Raw genomic sequence first — 17,730 nt, forward strand, 5'->3', positions numbered from 1 at the left:
ATGCCACAGCATGGCAAAGGGTGTCCCAGCCTTGGGACGCTGCCCTCCAGGAATATCATGACTGGTCGGCCATTGAATATGGCCTGGGATATGGCAAAGATAGTCCTATTGGTACACTGCTGCCTGTGAGATGCAAGGACAATAGTTAGCGTGATAACCATGTGGGTATAGCAATTGGTCATTTGGTGGGCTCATTCCATGATACAGACCACTGTCAGCTAAGCAACCTAGTCCTGCACAGCCTAAGAAAGCTGTAGTTGGAAACAAAGCAGTGGCAAATCCCAGGGCACACTCACCCACAGGAGGTACTGCTCACTCCAAGAGGATGACCAGCTAGTGAATTGTGGAACAGCACAGGTGGAGTGGGGAGAGAGACATGGATCTCCACTTAGGAGAATGTAAACAAACACATGAATCAGAACACTGATTTTTCAGAAGACCCCTGTCCTTCTGAATGACAAACCAACAAACGAGATACTAAGTAAACCCAACAACTCTAAAATTAAGCCCCAGGGGGTTCTGTTTGGCCTAGAGGAGAGAACTGGGATCCCAAGTTTCTCACTCAGAGAATGGAAGAACACAACTACTATCCTAGTAACACTAAGGTGTTTTTTGTTTTTTGTTTTTTTTGAGACGGAGTTTCACTCTTGTTACCCAGGCTGGAGTGCAATGGCGCGATCTCGGCTCACAGCAACCTCCGCCTCCTGGGTTCAGGCAATTCTCCTGCCTCAGCCTCCTGAGTAGCTGGGATTACAGGCACATGCCACCATGCCCAGCTAATTTTTTGTATTTTTAGTAGAGACGGGGTTTCACTATGTTGATCAGGATGGTCTCGATCTCTTGACCTCGTGATCCACCCGCCTCAGCCTCCCAAAGTGCTGGGATTACAGGCTTGAGCCACGGCACCCAGCTTTTGTTTTTTTTTTTTAAGAGACAGGGTCTTGCTGTGTTGCCCAGACTGGAATTCAGTGACACCACCATAAATCACCGTAACCTCCAACTCCTGGTCTCAAGTGATCCTCCCATCTCAGCTCCCAAAGCGCTGGGATTACAGGTGTGAGCCACCATGCCCATCACCTAAGACTTCTTTTTCACTTACTGTCTTGCCAGTTTGCAGTGGTTTTTCTAGAGGCTATATAAGACAATAGAATGAATGCAGCTAGAGATGAAAAGACCCAGATGTTTCTCATTAAAGTAGATATTAAAGAGATCTGCAAATATAAAACAAATCCACTCTTTTCTCATCAATTCTGGGGGGTGTGGAATATTATTTTCATGAAAAATATTATTTATATTAATACATAATGACTGTTGTTATTTTAAAGCAAATTAATAAATACTTTCAAAATTGTTCTTTAAGGAGTTCCTCAAGAGGAAGAACAAGTGCATTAATCCATTTGTTACTTTAAGTGGTCTTGATTACATGAAAACAATGACAGGCTAGGTCTCAAGTGGGGAAAAAATAATCCTAAAGGGAATTCTAACATATCATTATTTCCAAACAGTATTAATAACTCTTTAAAATCTCTCCTGTACCTATTTTCACATGTAGTCTATTGTATAATGAAGTATAAAAAATTCTAATGAATGAATTAATGATCACTACTGCTATACACTTTTAAGTCAAAATATATTTTATAAAACACATTTCATAAAGCATTATAGCCACTAACAATAGTGCACAGACATGATGAAAGAATAAAGATCTTTAAGATGCTGTGGGTTTTCTCCCCCTCAATTGGATCTTAGGAGAAAAAGGAAGAAAAAGAAAAATTTCTGCTCCATTATCCAGCAGAAAACATCAAAATCCAAAACAGTGTTTTTGTGCTCTCAAAATTAATTTTAAGTTAACTGGCATTTCATCTTGCATGTCCATATGTCTCTTTTTTTTTTGCCTACATACATTGGCAACAATAAAAATTACCATTTTAAAATCTTTGTGGGGAGTGGGCATTATGGGAGCACACCACCACACTGGGCTTTTTTAAGAGATGGAGTCTCACTATGTTGCCCAAGCTGGTCTCAAACTCCTCGCCTTAAGCAATCATCCTGTCTCAACCTCCTAAGTAGCTGGGATTACAGATGCCAGCCTGCATGTCTTCTAATTTCTATTTGGCATTATGTTCTAGAAACTTTAATGAAGGCATTTTAAAAGACTAGCCACTGCCTCAAAGAAAAAAGAAGTATAAAAAAGCCCAACATTCATTTATTACTTTGACACTAGTTAAGAACTACCCTTTATTTAATTACCTACTGATATGGTTTGGCTGTGTCCCCACCCAAACACATGTTGTGGAAGGCACCCAGTGGGAAGTAACTGAATCATGGGACCAAGTCTTTAGTGCTTTTCTCATGATAGTGAATAACTCTCATGAGATCTGATAGTTTTAAAAAGAGAAGTTCCCCTGCACAAGCTCTCTCTTTTTGCCTGCTGCCATCCATGTAAGAAGTGACTTGCTCCTCCCTGCCTTCCACCAGGATTGTGAGGCTTCCCCAGCTATATGGAACTGTTAAGTCCATTATAAATCTCTTTCTTTTGTAAACTGCCCAGTCTTGGGTATGTCTTTATCAGCAGCATGAAAACAGACTAATACACCCACACCATTTCTACACACAGTTCTAAGCACTCTGAATGTATTCCATCATTTAATCCTCACAATACCAATCTCACAGTTCAGGAAACTGAGGTTGAAAGGGGCAGGGTAATATAACGTATCTAAGGCCATACAAGATTAAGGAGAAGGCAGTATGCAAGAGATCTAGGATATTACTGAATTGTCACTCTTTCAGAACACTTACTGAAAATCTCAGAATAGCTAATTCTATTTTAGTTACTGAGAACCAAGTAATTATGAAGCAAGCGGCAAATGAGGATTAAAAACTAGCTCCCAACTGCATGAGTACTCTCCTTTTGACCTTATCATACTTCTTCCCCCCAACTACCTTCATCAAGCAATGAGGTTATCTTGAATGTTTTATTTTTTCATAATGTCAATATTCTATTTATCTGCTCCTCCAACTTTATCATATTCTTCCATTTGCACAGTAGACTGCTCCGTCTTGTAAAACATCTATTACTGAAATATAAAGATAAAAAATAACCAGGTAGTACAGCAGCTAGTTAAAAAGTAGTTTTATTACTGCCAACCTGAACATTTCCACAGTTTACCAAGTTCTCTTTCTTTATGAATTATCTGTTCAAGTTCTTTGTCCAGCTTACTAATTAAGGTCTCAACAATAAGAAAACCAAAAAACAAATCAGCTTTGTGCTGGGCTAGGTTAAAAAAAAAAAAACAGAGAGAGAGAAAATGGTTTAAAAAAATTAGCAAAAAATGTAAACACACTCACCAAAAGAGGAATAAAAACTTTTTAATGTTCAAGTCATTCAGGAAATGCAAATTTAAATCACAAGATCGTGACAGCTGCACAAGGTATACTTAATGCCACTGAAATATATTCTTAAACATAGTTAAAATAGTAAATTTTATTACATATACTTTACAACAAAAGTTTTTAATAAAAATCACAGTAAGGGGCCGGGCGCAGCGGCTCACGCCTGTAATCCCAGCACTTTGGGAGGCCAAGGCAAGTGGATCACGAGGTCAAGAGATCGAGACCATCCTGGTCAACATGGTGAAAATCCGTCTCTACTAAAGATACAAAAAATTAACTGGGCATGGTGGTCCGTGCCTGTAATCCCAGCTACTCAGGAGGCTGAGGCAGAATTGCCTGAACCCAGAAGGCAGAGGTTGCGGTGAGCGGAGATCGCACCATTGCACTCCAGCCTGGGTAACAAGAGTGAAACTCAGTCTCAAAAAAAAAAAATCACAGTAAGGCCAGGCATGGCAGCTCACACTTGTAACCCCAATACTTTCGGAGGCTGAAGAAAGAGGATCATTTCAGCCCAAGAGTTTGAGACCAGCCAGGACAACACAGGGAGGCTCCCATATCTACAAAAATTTAAAATCTAGCAGGGTATCATGGCACTTGCTTGTAGTCCTAGTCAGGAGAGTAAGGCAGAAGATTGCTTGGGGCCCAGGAGCTTGAGGTTGTAGTGAGCTATGATGGCACCACTGCACTCCAAACTGCATAAGCAAGACCCTGTCTCCCCCCAAAAATTAATTAATTAATTAAAAGGCTGTGGCAGGAAAATCACTTGCACCTGGGAGGTGGAGGTTACAGCAAGCCAAGATGGTGCCACTGCACTCAAGCCTGGGCAACAGAGCAAGACTCCATTTCAAAAACAAACAAAAAACTCCTGGGTTCAAGTGATCCTCCTGCCTCAGCCTACAAGCTGGGACTATACATGCACACCACCACGCCCAGCTAAATTTTTATTTTTCGTAGAGACTGGGTCTCACTATCACTATATTGCCCAGGCTGGTCTTGAAGGGCTCAAGCAATCCTCATTCATTGGCCTCCCAAACTGCAAGAATTACAGGCACGAGCCAGTGTACCTGGCCAAGAAGTGATTAACCTTTTGATGGTTTAAGCCTGAGGTTTAGGGTAGTTGTGACTACGACATAACTTAGCTGATCCTATCTTATACGGAATCTTCACAGCTTTGCAAAAACATGAAGCAAGTACGACTATTACAAACATACAAAATAAAAAAAAAAAATAGCTTGTTTTGCATACTAATTTCAATCCCACCACCCAAAACCTCAACAGAGTAACAAGGCTAAGGCTACAAAAAAAAGTGAAGTCTACAAAAGGCTCAGCTTGAAGTCCTTTACAAAAAATTAAATCATGAAGTAGGTTCTGTGGCAGATTGAGGCTCCCATCAGACTCACATGCAGTAATTACAAATCTTGCTTAGGCTAAAGTAAAGTCAATGCAACTTGCTTGTTATGAATGCAAACCTACTTATAAACAATATGGCAAAGCTCTTCCTGGTTTTCAAAGGGAAATTTCTTCTATTTAATACTGTGGCAATTTTTGTTGCAGTATTTGGATATCTAAGTATCTTTACATAAGCATACCTTTTAAAGATTCCAGTATAGAGCTTGGTTCAATAAATAACAGTGGGTTGTTTTTCTTTTTTAATAAAAAACTTCAAATCCTTAGTAATCTTTCAAATTCTTACGGAGATAGCCCAGGAGATGAGAAAGAAAGAAAACAACAAGAGGAAGTTATCAAACTGGAACCCACTGTGGAAGTCAGCCCATTCTATGAGTTTTTCTAGCCAACACTACAGTTCAACAATTTATCCTAAGTACCTAGGTATGAGGGAAAAATAAAACTCTAAGTTTTGGGGTACATGCTATAACTCTTAAGCTATTAACTATCTTGAAAGTTCTTTGATGTAAGACTTCAAAATCTCTCCACTTCTCTTCTCGTGATAAATAGGTGATAATTTAATATACAAAGGATTATTACTAGTAGCAGACTTTACTTTGTAAAAGTCTTAAATTTACAGACTAAATGGGTCACTTGAGTCCAGGAATTTGAAACCAGCCTGGCCAACATGGCAAAACCCCATCTCTACTAAAATACAAAAATTAGCCGGGCGTGGTGGCACGCACCTATAATCCCAGCTACTCAGGAGGCTGAGGCACAAGAATCATTTGAACCCAGGAGGCATAGGTTGCAGTGAGCTGAGAGTGCACCACTGCATTCTAGCCTGGACAGCAGAGCAAAACTCAATCTCAAAAAACAAACAAACAAACAAACAAAAGATATGTAACTATTTGGTAATATGGAAAAAGATAAAACATTTTAAAATGACCACACTCCTTTACTTCCAACTAGGTAAAAAGACCATAGCCTAAAGGAGAAAATGCAACATATGACAGCCACTATAATTGGTTGGATGAGAACATGGGCAATTTTTCTTCCTTCCTCGTCGCCAAATATCTAGTGTTTCATTGCTACTTTTACAATTATAGGCAGAAAAAAAATGTTTAACTGCTCAAATTTTACAAAAACTATTTCCTTTTTGATGGTAAAAGTAAACCTATAAACAAAATATGTGGGTTTGGGAATGAGGTCTTGCAAACACAGTTTAAAAATTCCAATTCTCTATGTACCCCAAAGTTTATTTTAGCTCACCAGATTACTATCGTTACTATATTAAAAATTCACCTGATCGTGCTGACTTCAAACTGCACTATAAGGCTATAGTAATCAAAATGGCATGGTACCAGTACCAAAGCAGAAATACAGACCAACGGAACAGAACAGAGGTCTCAGAAATAATGTCACACATCTACAACCATCTGATATTTGACAAACCTGACAAAAACAAGCAATGGGGAAAGGACTCCCTGTATGATAAATGGTGTTGGGAAAACTGGCTAGCCATATGCAGAAAGCTGAAACTGGATTCCTTCCTTACACCTTATACCTTACTACACCTTATATAAAAATTAACTCCAGATGGATTAAAGATTTAAACATAAGACCTAGCACCATAAAAACCGAGAAGAAAACCTAGGCAATACCATTCAGGACATAGGTATGGGTAAGGACTTCATGACTAAAACACCAAAAGCAATGACAACAAAAGCCAAAATAGACAAATGGGATTAATTAAACTCCAGAGCTTTTGCACAGCAAAAAAAACAATCATTAGAGTGAACCAGCAACCAACAGAATGGGAAAAAATTTTTGCAATCTACCCATCTGACAAAGGGCTAATATCTAGAATCTACAAAGAACTTAATTAAATTTGCAAAAAAAAAATTAAAACATCAAAAAGTGGGCAAAGGATATGAACAGATACTTTTCAAAAGAAGACATCTATGTAGCCAACAAACATATGAAAACAAGCTCATCATCACTGGTCATTACAGAAATGCAAACAAAACCACACTGAGATGCCATCTCATGCAAGTTAGAATGGTGGTCATTAAAAAATCATGAGACAACAGATGCTGGAGAGGACATGGAGAAATAGGAAGGCTTTTACACTGTTGGTGGGAGTGCAAATTAGTTCAACCATTGTGGAAGACAGTGTGGCAATTCCTCAAGGATTTAGAAATATAAATACCATTTGACCCAGCAATCTCATTACTGGGATTATTAAGGTGGGACTGCGGAGGGAAAGCATTAGGAGAAATAGCTAGTAAACCCAAAGGATTGAGAATAATTATATTATAAAGACACACGCACAAGTATGTTTATTGCGGCACTGTTCACAATAGCAAAGACTTGGAACCAACCCAAATGTCCATCAATGATAGACTGGATAAAGAAAGTGTGGCATATATACACCATGGAATACTATGCAGCCATAAAAAAGGATGAGTTCATGTCCGCAGGGACATGGATGAATCTGGAAACCATCATTCTCAGCAAACTGACACAAGAACAGAAAACCAAACACCATGTTTTCACTCATAAGCAGATGTTGAACAATGCAAACACATGGAGACAAGGAGGGGAACATCTCACAGTGAGGCCTGTCAGGGGGTGGGGGGCTAAGGCAGGGATAGCAGGGGGTCAGGAAATTGGGGAAGGACAGCATCAGGAGAAATACCTAATGCAGATGATGGGGTGATGGATACAGCAAACCATCATGGCACATGTATACCTATGTAACAAACCTGCATGTTCTGCACGTGTACCCCAGAACTGAAAGTATGATAAATAAATTTTTAAAAATTAAAAAAATAAATAAATAATTCACCTGTACTGTTGGTCCTGGAAACCTGAAAACTATACTTTCTGGCCTCCTTGCTAACTAGGCTTGAGTTAGTCTTGCCAATGAGAAGCACTTCGATGAGATCAGAAGCAGCAGGGAGGCTGGGCACAGTGGCTCACACCTGTAATCTCAGCACTTTGGGAGGTCAGGTGAATCACCTGAGGTCAGGAGTTCGAGACCAGACTGGCCAATATGGTGAAACCCCATCTCTTCTAAAAATACAAAATTAGCCAGGCTTGGTGGCACACACCTGTAATCCCAGCCACTCGGAAGGCTGAGACAGGAGAATTGCTTGAACCCGGGAGGCAGAGGTTGCAATGAGCCAAGATAGCACCATTGCATTCCAGGGTGAGTGACAAGAGTGAAACTCCATCTCAAAAAAAAGCAACAGGGAAACAGCGAAACCATTTTCTACCTCTGGTTCTAAAAACCAGCAATTGCAGCTAATGGCAGGCACCGCAGATTCCTGCCAACAGATATAGAAGTCATGGTGGTGATTCTGCCAGCAGCAGTGGGCAACATCAAGCTCAGCAGCACAGGCAATGATTCCAACAATTTCATCAGTAATGAGCTAGTTATCCATGTATCCCCTTCTCAACTCGAAATTCTCCTCCCTTTCAGTCCCTGTTTAGTGATAGGGACGCTAAGCTTTTTTTTTTTGGGGCGGGGGCAGTTAAACTTTGTCAGTGTAGAGTGCTGGAGGGATATCTAAGGTGGAGGGATATCTAAGAAGAAAGGGGTGTTTCTAGCTCCTGTCACACTGTCAGTAGTTTTGTTTTATGGCCTTCATATGGCCCTAGTGATGAGGGTCCAGCACACTCCAGGACTTGCACAGGTATACACAGTGATATCCCAACTCCCTCTGCATACCTGCCCATCAACCTTGGCTCACCTGTACCCTGGAAGGAGGTTTTCTGCTCCCCAGAAGTGGTTTACCACTTTACATTCCCACTAGCAGCATATGAAAATTTCAACTGCTCTACATCCTTAACAACACTTGGTATGGTCAGTCATTATATTATCATTTTAGCCATCCTAATAGGTAGGTATGTAATGATATTTCACTGTAGCTTCCTTAACGATTTTACTGAGATATAACTTACATGTCATAAAGTTCACGAATTTAAAGTTTCGAGTATATTTACAGTTATGCAACCATCACCATAATCTTTTAGAGCACCGTCATCATCCAAAAAAGAAAGCTTGTAACTTTTAATGGACACTTCCCATTCTATCGGCTCTTTCCAGTTCCAGACAACCACTAATCTCTCTTTCTACAGATTTGCCTATTTTGGACATTTCACACAAATTGGATCATAGAAAATATGTTCTTTTCCAACTGGCTCTTTCACTTATCCTAATGTTGATGAGATTCATCCAAGTTGTACCATTCATCAGTATTTCATTCCTTTGTATTGCTGGGTAATAATCCATTTTACGGAAAGATAGCATTTATCCACTCATCAGTTGATTTGGCTATTATAAATAATACTGCTATGAACACTCATGTACAGGTTTTTCTGTGAATATATATTTTGAATTCTCTTGAGTATATACCTAGAAATGAAATTTCTGCGTCATATATTTACTCAGTTTATCTTTTTGAGGAATTACCAACGTCAGTCACACTATCTTACATTCCTACCGGTAACAAAGGCAGGTTCCAATTTTTCTACAATGCTCACCAACACTTATCTGTTCCTTTTTATTATGGCCATCCTGGTGGGTAAGAAGTGGTATCTCATTACAGTTTTGATTAACAATGCCTAGCATCTTTTCATGTGCTTAATAGCCATGTACATACATTTTTAGTGAAGTGTCTATGCAAATATTTAGGCCATTTTAAAAACTGAGTTATTTGTTTTCTTACTACTGAGAGTTTTTAAAATATACTCCAAGTTCCTCATAAGATACGTTTTCTGTCTTCCTTCTGTTAACAGTGTCTAATTTTGAAAGAAATTCTGAATTTTGATGCCATCCAATTTATCCAGTTCTTTTATGAACATGCTTTTGGAGTCAAACCTAAGAAATCTTGGTCTAACACAAGATTACAAAGAATTTCTCCTATATTCTCTCCTAGAAATTTCATAGTTTTTTCATTGAGATCTAACATCCTTTTTTTTTTTGCCTACAGCTATTCAACTATTCAGTATCATTTGTTGAAAAACTATACTTATCCTTTATATTTCATGGAATTACTTTTGCACTTCTATCCAGAATCAACTGTCCATGTATGCATGGATCTATTTCTGGACTCTCTATCCCACACTGTCAAACCAATGAACTAATTTAACAGTTGATTTAATTTTTTAAGGTGACTGACATGTTTTCAGATACGACGTTAAGAAACCACTACTTAAGTTTTGACATAATATCAAAGAACACGCAAACATGAAAATATTCATCCCTTTTCAAGGTATGTATCTGTGCAAAGCCAAAGTTTTATATACACTAACCAAAACATAACAAAGTGACTGCAAAGGTAGAGATGAGAATTCAGCTGTCTTATCATAATCCAGAAAAAGTTATTAACATATATTGAGTTTATTATTTTTTAATATTCTAAATAATTTTTGTTCATTTTTCATTTCTAATATGGTAAATATCTTTAATTTTATATATATAAAACCCACATAAACAAAAGTATTTTGGGTCCTCAATTTTAAGAGTGTAAAGGGGTCCTGGGACAAAGCTTTGAAAAGTACTATTCTCCATCAGTGATCTTCAGACTGCTCCATTCAATAGAAATGCCTCTTGGCACTTTCAACGACTTGGAATGGAAGAAGAAATATGCAGAAAACATCACTGGCACAGGTCCTAAATACAGAGTAGATATGTACGCAATATTTCGCAAATGGGCAAGTAATCAAATAAGACATGAATCTCCAAATATTCTATTTCAAAAGTGTTGTAACAGAACTGCACCCTAAAAAAGGTAAATTTGTGTGTAAATTATACTTTATTAACCTGTGTAAATTATACACTAAGGTGACAGAAGAGGAGAGACAAGAAAGTACAAAGGATAGTATAATGAAGTTGTTCTAAGAAGTAAGTGTACAAGGAATGCTTCAGTCATTCTAAGTCTTCAAGAATTCATGTCTATCAGGAACTCCACAGATACCAAAATCCACAGATGCTCAAGTCTCTTATGTAAAAGAACATCAAGTAATCTATGCACATCCTTCCATATACAGGTGACCCTTGAACAAGGGTTAGGGACATCGACCTCCCATGCAATCAAATATCCACATACAGCCCGGGCGTGGTGACTCACACCTGTAATCCCAGCACTTTGGGAGGCTGAGGCAGATGGATCGCCTAAGGTCAGGAGTTAAAGAACAACCATGGCCAACATGGTGAAATCCTGTCTCTACTTAAAATACAAAATTAGCCAGGCATGGTAGTACATGCCTGTAATCTCAGCTACTCAGGAAGCCGAGGCAGGAGAATCGCTTGAACCCGGGAGGCAGAGACTGCAATGAGCTGAGATCATGCCACTGCACTGTAGCCTGGATAAAAAGAGCAAAACTTCGTCTCAAAAAAAAAAAGAGTCCACATACAACTTTTGACTCCCCAAAAACTACTCTACTAACGGCCTACTGGTGACCAGAGGCCTTACCAAAACATAATACAACATGAACAGTCTTACAGTAAACTAGATATTATTAGTTCTCTAGAGAGGATTTAAAGTATGGTAGATCTGTGAACACCTCAGTTTGAACTGCATGGGTCCACTTACACGTGGAATTTTTTTTTTTCAATCAATATATTGGAGTATTTTTTGGAAATTCACAACAATTTAAAAAAACTTGCAGATGATCTGTGTAGCCTAGAAAGAGCAAACAAAGAAAAAAGAAAAAATTATGCCATTAATGCAAAAACTGTACTATATGCATTGTATACTATATTATATGCTGTATTCTTACAATATATATTGTAACATGTATTATGTACTGTATTCTATATACTTTATTCTTACAACAAAGCTACAGAAAAAAATTAAGAAAATCAGAAGGAAGAGAAAATACATTTACAGCACTGTACCATATTTACTGATATCTATCTGTTTACAAGATAACTCATTCTCGGATGGCCGGCAACCAAGCAACAAACCTCAATCTACGGGCCGGCAACCAAGGAACAAACCTCAATCTATGGCATGTATGAAGCAATTCGACTTTTTCTCATGTCATGCCTTTTCTCAGTTTCCTGGAGAACTTCCAGCATCACTAGTCGCACCTCATATGGTTCCAATCATGTTATTCAAGGTTTAAGGTACTGCACTAAACGCAATAAAAAATACATGAGAATCCAGAGAGATACCTTTTACTATACACAATTTACAGAGAGTTGAACTGCTCATGAAGAGGTGATTAGCTTCACAAGGTGTTTTAGGTGGACAGGATACTCCCCACACTTCAACTCACAAAAACAGCAAAGGAAAGTGGCTACAAAATTATTATAGTAGTACAGTAAGCATTTCAGTTAATTTCATGCAGTTATGATTTAATATTGTATCTTTAAATTTGTTTACATCTCTCAACTGTGAATGGTGCCATGTACAGTCTCCATTACGTTTGTGTGTATACATTTTGATAGTAACATTTCATGACAGATTTGTATGTATTTTATGACGGTGAGTAAAATACACTAGCCTCTACATATATTGTATGCATTAATGACATAACTTTTCAACTTTTTCACTATTTCTAGACTATACAGTTCATCTGCAAGTTTTTTCAAATTATTGCAAATCTCCAAAATTTTTTCCAATATATTTATTGAAGAAAAAAATCCATGTGAGTGGACCTATGTAGTTCAAACCCATGTTGTTCAAGAGTCAACTGTACTTTAAATTATCTCTAGATTATTTATAATACTTACAACATAAATGTTATGTAGTCATCATGCTATATTGTTATAGGAGTAATGATTTTTTTTTTTTTTGAGACGGAGTTTCACTGTTGTTACCCAGACTGGAGTGCAATGGCACAATCTCGGCTCACCGCAACCTCCGCCTTCTGGGTTCAAGCAATTCTCCTGCCTCAGCCTCCCGAGTAGCTGGGACTACAGGCGCGCACCACCATGCCCAGCTAATTTTTGTATTTTTAGTAGAGACGGGGTTTCACCTCGTTGACCAGGATAGTCTCGATCTCTTGACCTTGTGATCCACCCGCCTTGGCCTCCCAAAGTGCTGGGATTATAGGCGTGAGCCACTGTATAGGAGTAATGATTTTAAAAAGTCTATATGTTCACTACAAATGCAACTATCTATTGTTTTCCAAGTATTTTCCATCTGACATTGGATGAATCCACGGATATGAAAACCACAGATACAGAAGGCTGGCTGCATATCAAGACAATTTATGTCTCACCTCAGCTCAAAACCCTTCCATGGCTCCCTATCGGACTAATGTAAAAGTCAATGAAGTCCTACATGCTCACTTCCCATTGACTCCATGATCTCTCTGACCTCGTATTAGACTTAACTCTTCTCCCAAGTCTTTTACTCCATTACGGCTACACTGCTCTCCTGGTTATTTCTTGAACACTCTAGGAATGCTCTCATCTTAAGAGACTTCACGTAGGCTATATTCCCTCTGCCTGGAAATCTCTGCTCAGACTATCTGCATGGCTAACTCCTTCTCCTTTGCTCCTTTTCCGTAAGGCCTTCCTTTACTTCTATATTTAAAACTGCAACCCCTCGTGGGCCGAGATTGCACCACTGCACTCCAGCCTGGGTGACAGAGCAAGACTCTCTCAAAAAACAACAACAACAACAACCAAAAAAAAAAACCAGCAACCTCTGCTCTCATATCCTGGCACTTCTTATTCCCTCCCAATTCACTGTTCTGCATGGCGTTTATAACCTTCTAGTTACACCAGAGAATTTATTACATGTTTATTTTGTCTTAAGCTAATAACTACAATGTAAGCTCTGTGAAAAAAAGGATTTTCTCTATTTTGTTCCCTGCCTGGCCCAAATGCATAACATAAAATAATGCCTGGCCCATAACAGTGTTCAATAAACATTTAACAAATAAATGCACATTTGCCTGGTCACAAGCATGCCAAAGCAGTGAAAGGTGATGTGCGGTAAGAAACATACAGCAGGCATGTCTGGAAACAAAGAAGAAAGACCATGTGGTTCTAGAAAGACAGTAACTAACTAGCAGTCTGATTCTGACAATTTTCTATCCTTTTAACTCATTTCTTCCAAATCTAAGTTACCGCACGTTTTGCCATAGTGCATATAGAACATGATCAACCACAAAACTCTTTAGTGTCACACCTTTCAAATGAATAGGTTCCATAAACCATAAAGGACAACTCTTTGATATCCTGTAAAAAAATTACCAAGACTTGTATTACGTTCTGCTAATATAACTAGTAATTTAGCAAAATGGGGGTGTGTAGCTCAGTGGTAGAGCACTTGCTTAGCAAAATGGAAAAAAAAAAAAAAAAAAACCTCAGCTTTGTATCCCTGAGCTGAAATGTGAGCCTTTTATGGCAAAATGTTTATTATTTTTGAGAACGTCACATCAACACTTGCAACATCTTAACACTGTACTGCTTTTCCTTTAAAAAAAAAAAAGGAAAAGAAAAGAAAGCATATCCTTGAGCAAAGGATAGATTTTTCTCTGAAACTGAGAAATTTCAGTGCATTGCAGAATCAGACTCCTAAACCCATAAAACGAGGAAGGCAAATGTCTAAGGTCTCCAACTCTGAAGCTGAAAAATATGAGGATGGATAGCAGTTGACATTAACACATTTGCACTCATACAAATAACATATATACAGTAAGAATGATTCATCCATCCCTGTATTACGAGAATGGATTAAAAACCTGTTGATTTAACAAAAATTAATTTAGTACTGAAGACACTTTAGAGATCTTTAAAATCTAGCTACTATTAGGAAATGGCCAAGACAGAACTCAGTATTACTATATATGCACAATATTCGGAGCATTAGATTATCATATATGGTACCATCGGAGGCAAGCAAGATGCTGCTTTTAAAAGGAAGGGAAGATTTACACACTATATGCATGGTTGGTGTTTTTGTAATATTCTTAATCTCTTAACTCAGAATATTAAAATATGTTTTTAAAGAACAGAGTTTTACGCTCCTGGCCAGGAGCGGTGGCTCACACCCATAATCCCAACATTTTGGGAGGCCAATGCGGGTGGTCACCTGAGTTCAGGAGTGTGAGACCAGTCTGGCCAACATGGTGAAAGCCCCATCTCTACTAAAAATACAAAAATTAGCAGGGCTAGGTGGCGCGCAGGTGGAGCACACCTGTACCACCAGCTACTCAGGAGGCTGAGACAGGAGAATCACTTGAACCCAGGAAGTTGAGGTTTCAGTGAGCAGAGATTGAGGCACTTGCACTCCAGCCTGGGCAACAGAGCAAGATTCCATCTCAAAAACAAACAAACAAACAAACAAACAAACAAAACAAAAACAGAGAACCGTATTGGTGTTTTCAAAAGTAAGTGATATTGATTTTTTTTAATGTTTTATGTTTGGCCATATTTTGAATATCTCCTACCAAAAAAACTTCTAATCAGATTTTAAAAACCTAAGTTGTATTTTTTAAAGAAATAATCTATAATAACTAGTTTAACACATAGAATATTTATTAGCTTTTTGCCATTTTCACTCTATCATTTTTAATCATCTATAACCCTCCCTTTTCCTTTAAGTGCTATTTCAACTTAAATTTAATTGCAAAAAGTTCCAAATTGGAATTCTGCAAAAGCAGGCATGAGAATACAGCACTAAAATTCACTTGTCTTTCATGACTACTCATTTCGTAAAACAAAATAAAGCAAAATAGTTTCCACCAAATCATATAAATGATTCATCCTATAAAGTGACAAAAATAAATTTCAACATTGGATATTTAGTATACACTTATAAGTAAATATCTAATTTAAGTACAAAGTCTGACAGACATGAGCTTGAATCTTGTCTCTGCCATTTACTACCTGTATTCCCTTGGACAAGTTTCTTAATCATCGTAACCTTAAGTTTCCTCATCTGTAAAATGAAGATGCCGCCTAACGATGTTGAGAGAATTAAATGTATATAGTATTTAGTAAAGCATCTACTACACGTTGAGTCTTCAGCACGTTAGTTATTTTAATAGGAAACAGTGTCCAATAAATGTCATGTATACCTTATCCTGATAATTTTACAAGAGAAAAAATATATTTAAGCACTAGAAGTATGATGAAAATATTTATTTCCTGATTCCATACATACTTCGAGTGCAATTCCTGAATTACCATTGATTACTATCACACCATAAAAGTATCCAAGTACCAATCCCCGGACCAAAAGAGTAAGAATTGAATATAATATGTCCGTACCTGCCATGTGATAAATAAATACATGCCTTCCTAGATTTATTCATTAAAACTTGAATCTAAAAGGATGTGAAACCTACGTAGACGGAAATTTACATGCAAGCACCACCTGTCAAAAAGAAAATAGTAATTCCCAACCTTCAGCAGTTTCGCCTATTTTTTTCCAAAGGTGTCTCTAGTGGCGATTAGCTACACTCAGTGTCTATAATAAACACACTGTGGCATAATGAAAAGGAAACTGTTTGCAATCAGAATGCCTAGGTTCAAATGCGTCTCTTACTACCTGTGTGACCCTTCAACAAGCTACTAAAATAAGCCTAAATTTCCGCATCTATAAAGATAATACCTACCTATTCCACAGGCCTTTTACAAAGATCAAACGCAAATGTACAGCAAATGCCACATGTCATTATGGTTGAGGTTTTTATTAAAGGTAAGACTTCTTTTTTAAAAATAATCAACTCATGACATAGATAATGTCAAACTTTTTTCGCTCATCATTGCACTCCATGACTGCGTTTGATAATTCATTTTCACTGAAAATCACCAAAACAGCAACCAGTAAGGATGAAAGACGCTTATCTCCCCATAAATACACCTAAAGTAGAAAAGCATTTGCACTGATAACTGGAACACCAAAAATGCCAGAATAATTTACTAATTTCCGCTATAAATTCAGCAGTCATTTAAAAACATCTAAAAGCACAGCTGGTTAAAAATAATCTACTACCGTCAGTGGATAAAAAAAAATGCGCTTCAAGACACGTAAGGTGTGGACGTTCTATCTTATGTATACATTTTACAAGGGTCAGTTTATTCAAAGTAACCGTATCCAAAATACACGCAATCGCGAAACGAAACAAACAGAAGCCTGCTCATAGGTGTCAAGGATTTAAAACCAAACGGATCACAACAAAACAAAAGAGCCTTCCCCTGCCCGTTCAGTGAACAGACTGTCCAGCGGCGGCCAGCCGAGGACCGGGCTTTCCACCAGCGGTCAGCTCACGCCACTCGGCCGTCACCTGGCGGGGTATTTTTCGCGAAGTTTCAAAGTCAACAAAGAAGTTCTGTGGCGAGGGGGTAGGGCCTGGCGGGCGACAGCAGAAGGACGGAAAGAAAGACAGAACCCAGTGGGGGAAGGGTGCGGAAAACGCCCCCGGACTCCAGCGGTGGCGACAACGGCCCCGTCCTCTGGGCCAGCGCGCGACGGCGGGGGCGAGGGAGGGCCGCCGACCCGGAGCAGCCCCCAAGCCCCGGCCCCGGCCCCGACCCGGCAGGGTCCCCGCCCCCCTCGGCGGCGCGGGCGGGAAACGGCGAGGGGCACGCGAGGGGTCACCTTCCGCTCCCCGGCCCATAGGCCCCGCGGGCGGGCAAACGGCCCCGGCACCCGCCCCGCGGCGATCCCTCTGCCCGCCTCGAGCGCCTAGGGCCCGGCCGGGGCACGAACCCGGGCGCCGACGCAAGGGCTCGGGCGCGGCTGCGCCGCCGACTTACCTTCTTCGGCGGTGTCCATTTTGTCTTGGGGGGCGGCGGTGACGCAGCCAAGAGGCTCCCGAGGCCCGGCGGGGAATGAGGGAGGGGAGGAGGAAGAGGGAGCCGGGCCCGGGCAGGTGCGTGCGCTCAGGTGCGAGAGAGTAAGCGAGAGGAAGGAGAGGGGAGAGGGAGAGGGAGAAAGGCTGACAGAAAGCTAGCAACAGGGAGGGGGAGGG

At 39.4% G+C, this 17,730-nt stretch overlaps 1 protein-coding gene across 2 annotated transcripts in view; it reads right to left on the reverse strand.

The window, feature by feature from the left end:
* MARCHF6 (membrane associated ring-CH-type finger 6) overlaps positions 1–17,716 on the reverse strand; it is an 82,084-nt gene extending 64,368 nt beyond the window's left edge. For both annotated transcript variants that reach the window (XM_002745119.6, XM_054252330.2), the window contains exon 1: positions 17,516–17,716. In XM_002745119.6, coding sequence (XP_002745165.1) covers positions 17,516–17,534 — 19 coding nt within the window. In that variant the 5' untranslated portion in view covers positions 17,535–17,716. The remainder of the gene's footprint in view (positions 1–17,515) is intronic.
* Between the last annotated feature and the right edge of the window lie 14 nt (positions 17,717–17,730).

Source organism: Callithrix jacchus, chromosome 2 (genome assembly GCF_049354715.1).
Source record: "Callithrix jacchus isolate 240 chromosome 2, calJac240_pri, whole genome shotgun sequence".
Lineage (NCBI taxonomy): Eukaryota > Metazoa > Chordata > Mammalia > Primates > Cebidae > Callithrix > Callithrix jacchus.